The following is a 5,746-nucleotide window of genomic DNA, read 5'->3' as shown; positions in this document are numbered from 1 at the left end:
CCTGGGTTGATTTTATTTCGTTGTGTGGTTTGTTGTTGTTGTTTTTAATCTGCATCAAAATAAATCCTTATCTCCATGAGCAGCTTGGCTAAGAAACAAACCTCGTGTATCTCGTTGGTTTGGAGGGGATCAGATATAAGGAGAAAGTCCTTTACTCGGGGGGTGGTGACGGGGATGGGAAGATGGGAATGGGCCTTCCTTTGTCCTGGTGGGTCTGAGCAGATGGGAATGGGCTTTCCTGGAGGTGTCCATGGCTGGGTTGGATTGGGCCCCGGGCAACCTGTTCTAATGCCTGGTTTAGTGGTTGGCAGCTCTTCCAATGGCTGGTGCTTGGAACTAGAAGGTCTTTGAAGTCCCTTCCAGCCCTACTATTCTATGATTCTGTGATTCCTTGTGTCCTGGTGGGTCTGATCTGATGGGAATGGGCGTTGCTTGTGTTTGAGGAGGATGCTGGATGCAACCCTGCAGCATGCACGTGTTGCTGGTTCATCCAGCCCTGCCCGTTCCCACCGCTGTCCAAATCAACAGAACAATTCCAGCTGCTTCCCATTACGCAGGTGAAGAAATCATCATGAATCCCTGCTTTACCCAATGCCAAGATTGGGGCCCATTGCAGAAAGCTGCTCACCTTGCAGCGGGGGGACGCACAGCATCACTTCAAGGCCAAACAGTGGAAACTGTGATAGGGGACTCAAACAACAGAGACAAAAGGGGTCTGTCAGCTTTGCTCCGCTATCATCAGAGAAACCCAACCCCTACTGTGATGCTGGTGGCTGCCTCTGGCTTTCGGGGCCTGGGGGGGCTCAAACAGGAGCTGATAGGGGGCTCCTTACACCCCCCTGCCCCAGCCAAGCCCCCAGTGAGCAGTGCAAGCTGATGCCTGTTGCAATTAGCAGCGCTGCTGATAGCAAGGTGCTCATTAAGGTGTTTAATCTTGGGTTAATGGTCTCCGTATCGCTGGGCACACAGCACATGGAGAGGGGTCGGCATGCTGCGGGGGTCACCTTCCCCATGGGCTGTTTGCATCCCACTTAACTAATTGGTTTTGCAGATAACAGCAGGCCAGGACGTGCAGGCAGCCCTCAGACCCATGTCCCCACACTGAGGGGCCCCCTTCCCCATTCCAACCTGGGACAGACCCTCTGTAGTTGGGGGGGGGGAGTTTGCACAAAGCTGGGGTCCCAGTGCTGCGTGTGCTTCAGATACCCAAATGGAAAGAGACTCCAAAATTTGGTGCCCACAGTCTGGTGGGGATGAAGGATTTGGGGTGTTAAAGGATGGGGGCAGAGCGGGAGCACCTTGCTGTCCCCACGCCCCTGGTGACGTGTGGAAGTTGGGTGTTGTTTGCCATGGGTGCCAACACCTGGGTGTCACCGGGGTACCTTGGCCGGGTGCCCACAGGTGGGGACGGCTCCCAGCCTGCCCTTGGCCCCACAGCTGGGGAGGACTGGGGTTATTTAAGCCACGGGGCATTTCTCCTTGCAACCCTGCATCCTTGGCACAATGCAATTCCTGGTGCTCCTGTGTGTGGTCCTTGCTCTCTCCGACGGCATCACCAGGTGAGTCCCTGCAGCATCGCTCTGCACTGATACCGGCACTGCCAGATGCCTGCTGCAAGCAGCCAGCTCCTGGCTCACTCTGTTTTTCTTTTCCAGGCTGCCCTTGGAGAGGGGGAAGAAGCTGAGAGAGATCCTCCGGGAGAAGGGCTTGCTGCACCGCTTCCTCCAGCATCACCACTACGACGTCGGCACCAAATTCCCGCATGCTTTTCCTGATGTTCTCACTGTGGTCACCGAGCCCCTGCTGAACACCCTGGACGTGAGTGCTGGCTTTGACCCACGGCAGGGAAGCCCAGGGGTGGTTTGTGGCACGCTCATCCCTGTGACTGTGCCATGCATGGACCAAATCCTGAAGGGTTTCTCCCAAAAGTTGATATCTTTCACCTCTTCCCATCCAGCAGCTGTGCTGCAAGCTGAGTGTTCCCATGCATGCACAGAAGGCTGCGAGCCTGGGGCAGATCCATGGCCAATTTATGCCCTAAAAGCATCTCTTGATCCTGTCCCATAGATGGAATACTATGGGACCATCTCCATTGGCACCCCACCGCAGGACTTCACTGTGGTCTTCGACACCGGCTCCTCCAACCTCTGGGTTCCCTCTGTCTCCTGCACCAGCCCAGCTTGCCGTAAGTAACAGTGGGCAGGACTCCCTATTTTGGCAGGGCAACACGTCCTGGGCTTACAGCTGCAGGATCAACCCAGATTTTTGGGGTGATGCTGCTCACAGATTGGAGGGCAGCAGAGTGAGGCTCTGGGTCCTGTTGGATTGGCACAACATGCTGATGGGATGAGTGTTTGGGGTGTAGGAGCTGCTGCTCCATGGGGTTCTACTCCATGGGGCTGTGTGTGTTGCCTCAGTTTCCCTATCTACCTCAAAGGAGTGATGGGTTATCCTACAGATCCCTGGCATTAGGATGCAGTAGGGACGTATAGCAAACGTTCACAGCTAAATTGTTCCTGCAGCAGGGTAATAAATGGCAGGTCTAAACAGCAATTCAGCAGGGTTCCGACTCCCACGCTATCCTTATGGCTCAGCCTTGCTGAAAATCTTCATTTTTGGTTTCCCACTTACCTTCTAGAAAGCCATCAGATGTTTAACCCATCGCAGTCCTCCACCTACAAAAGCACGGGGCAGAACCTGTCCATTCACTATGGCACTGGTGACATGGAGGGCACCGTGGGCTGCGACACCGTCACTGTGAGTGTCACGATGGCATCTCAGTGGCTTCTTCTGTGCCTTCTCCACCCAATTCCCACCTGCGTTGCAATGTCCCAGAGCTAACAGTGTTGTCCCCGTCCCTAGGTTGCATCACTGATGGACACCAACCAGCTCTTTGGCTTGAGTACCTCCGAGCCTGGCCAATTCTTTGTCCATGTCAAATTTGATGGGATCTTGGGCTTGGGCTACCCAAGTTTAGCTGCTGATGGGATCACTCCAGTCTTTGATAACATGGTGAATGAGAGCTTGCTGGAGCAGAACCTCTTCTCGGTCTATCTATCCCGGTAAGAAGCGTCAGTCCTGAGGGCTGGGGGAGGCAGCGAGTGGGTTTGGTTCAGATCATTGCACTTGCTGGGCATCCCAGCTCCTCCACTGCCACTGATGCTGTCTGGCTGCTGTCTGTGTGTCATGATGGATGGGGACAGGAGAGCACGCTGCTGCTGTGCCACGGCGCTGCTGATGCCCAGCAATGAGAATGTGATCGTGGTGTCACAGACAGCATCTGATCCACGGCACTCACAGCCCCTTGTTTTAAGGTGGCAGCCCTGGCAAACCCTTTGGTGTTTTTCTTTCATGTGTCATCCAGCGAGACAATGGGGAGCATGGTCATCTTTGGGGGAATTGATGATTCCTATTTCACTGGCTCCATCAACTGGATTCCTGTCTCTTACCAAGGTTACTGGCAGATCTCCATGGACAGGTAACGAAATGACTGCTGATTTATGTTCATTTCTAACCGTTGTTTCTTGAGAGACCCATGAACCTCATAGGCTTTCTGCTGGCGTAACACATCACGGTACAGGAGGCCAAGGGACCAAACCCCAACATGATTTGGTGATTCCCTGATGTGGGGATGCTTCTCCTCCACTGGTTCTTCTCTTGCACTAAGCCCGTTCCCTTGGGGCTGTGTTTGAAAGCATCACCAGGATGCAAGGCCTTGCCTCTTCTTCCTTCCCTCCTGCCAGCATCATCGTGAACAAGCAGGAGATTGCGTGCAGCAGTGGCTGCCAAGCCATCATTGACACTGGCACATCCCTTGTGGCTGGGCCGGCCTCAGACATTGATGACATCCAAAGTGCAGTCGGGGCCAATCAGAACTCGTATGGAGAGGTAAGAATCTCCACGTCCTCCTCTGTTAGTGCTCCATGCAGCCTGGCACACCCTGGCTTCATGCCTGCTTCCACACACAGATGCACCATATCTGCAGCAAACCATCCCTGCTGCTCCAGTCCTCCACAGGACTCTCCCAGCCTCCAGTTTACACCAACCAAATCAAATCCCCCCCCCATTTTGCCCCATCAACGTGTTGCCTCTTACCTAAGAGCCTCTTTGCTCTGCCCTCTGCAGTACAGCGTGAACTGCAGCCATGTCCTTGCCATGCCTGATGTTGTCTTTGTCATCGGTGGCATTCAGTATCCTGTGCCTGCCTTGGCTTACACCGAGCAGGTAAGGAGGAACCATGGCAACAAAGCCAGTCTCCATGTCCTTTTACTTTCTCCAGTGGCTCTCACGGCTTTGGCTTCTCCATGAGAGATGGTCATGAGCCTGGAGAGCAACCCAACAAAAAAGCTGCTAAGCCACCTTTTCCCCATTTGCCTCCTCTGGCTCAAATGCAGAATGACCAAGGAACCTGCATGAGCAGCTTCCAGAATAGCTCTGCAGACCTCTGGATCTTGGGAGATGTCTTCATCAGAGTGTACTACAGCATCTTTGACCGGGCCAACAACCGTGTCGGACTGGCCAAGGCTATTTAGATCTACTGAGATGACAGCACTCAACCAGACCATGACTGTGTTTTTCAGTGCAGCATGAGGTCTCGTGTAAGGTGTCCTTGCTTGCATGCAAATAAAATGTTGATGACGTGGAGTTGGTGGCTGCACATTTATTGGTGATAAAAGGGCAGGATTTAGGGAGGAGGTGTCATATACTTGCAGCTTCGTGGCAGTGGCAGAATTTTGGGACAGCTGAACAAGACTGGGGCTGCTGGGAGCTGAGGCTTTGTACTGGGAATGTGTCAGACAAGCAATACTGGAAGATCTCAGTTTCCATCCAGGGAAAGTGAATTCCCCACCCCAGACTTACAGACCCCCATTGCAAACCTTCTGCACACAGCTGTGCATGCGTAGAGAGGAAGTCTTGCTTCAATTTCTACAGCGTAGGGCACTCCATTGCCAATTGCTCCACCACTGCTATGAGCCCAATGCAGCAGGGCTCAGCAGCCCTGGTGGGACCAAGACCCCAGGGATCATCAAGCACGAATGAGAGTGGGGAGCACACACACACTGGGACTGCTGTCGTACTTTTATGTCTAAGAAATGTCTGTCCTGGAGTGCCATCTCGTGGCTGTGGTTCCAAAAATGTATTTCTGTGCATAGGGGAAGGGTGGAAATAAGTGGTGCCAAAAGGATGCCCCAAGGCTTGCTAGGAAATATTGCATGGGAGGAAGGAGGAGATGGTCCTAGCTGAAAAATATGTCAACCCTCCTTACGAGCATTGAAAGCTCAACGCTTTCTGCTATGAAATAAAAAGAGAAATGTGGTAAAACTGCTGGAAAGGAGCTGGGGGTTTCTCAGAGTGCTGCTGCCCCTGCAGATGCCTGGTGTGAAGAAGATCTGGTTGTAGGAAGTCCACCAGTCTGACCAGAAGCTCTGCAGCAGAGCAGAACCTGAGTTGGGTGGGTGTAGAATCTCAGCTAGGAGGAAAATCCCAGCACGTTTTACATCAGACTGGGAATGAGAATAAATAAAGAAATAATCTTTCAGCACTCCTTTCTGAATGAAACTGCAAACCAGAGATTGCTGGCACGTTGCACAGTGATGACGCCGACCCTTTAGGAGATGAGACACCGAGTAGAACAGATGTGGGATACAAAGCGGATGCGTCGACACTGCATGAGAAGCTGTGATTTTAATGTAGGCAGAAACATCAAAAAGAGCCAACCGAAACAGAGAAGTTGGAACAAAATGTT

At 52.7% G+C, this 5,746-nt stretch overlaps 1 protein-coding gene across 1 annotated transcript; it reads left to right on the top strand.

The window, feature by feature from the left end:
• The first annotated feature begins 1,503 nt into the window (after nucleotides 1-1,503).
• Nucleotides 1,504-4,532, top strand: LOC122186983 (embryonic pepsinogen). The gene is made up of 9 exons (XM_042884079.1): nucleotides 1,504-1,559; nucleotides 1,656-1,818; nucleotides 2,068-2,185; nucleotides 2,639-2,757; nucleotides 2,863-3,062; nucleotides 3,365-3,478; nucleotides 3,744-3,888; nucleotides 4,126-4,224; nucleotides 4,395-4,532. The coding sequence occupies exons 1-9, from the start codon at nucleotides 1,504-1,506 to the stop codon at nucleotides 4,530-4,532; spliced, it is 1,152 nt and encodes a 383-aa protein (XP_042740013.1).
• The last annotated feature ends 1,214 nt before the right edge of the window (nucleotides 4,533-5,746 follow it).

The sequence above is a fragment of the Lagopus leucura genome, unplaced genomic scaffold (genome assembly GCF_019238085.1).
Source record: "Lagopus leucura isolate 7727_CA_CO unplaced genomic scaffold, USGS_WTPT01 Super-Scaffold_100043, whole genome shotgun sequence".
Taxonomy (NCBI): domain Eukaryota; kingdom Metazoa; phylum Chordata; class Aves; order Galliformes; family Phasianidae; genus Lagopus; species Lagopus leucura.
This window is presented reverse-complemented; position numbering and strand designations above follow the sequence as displayed.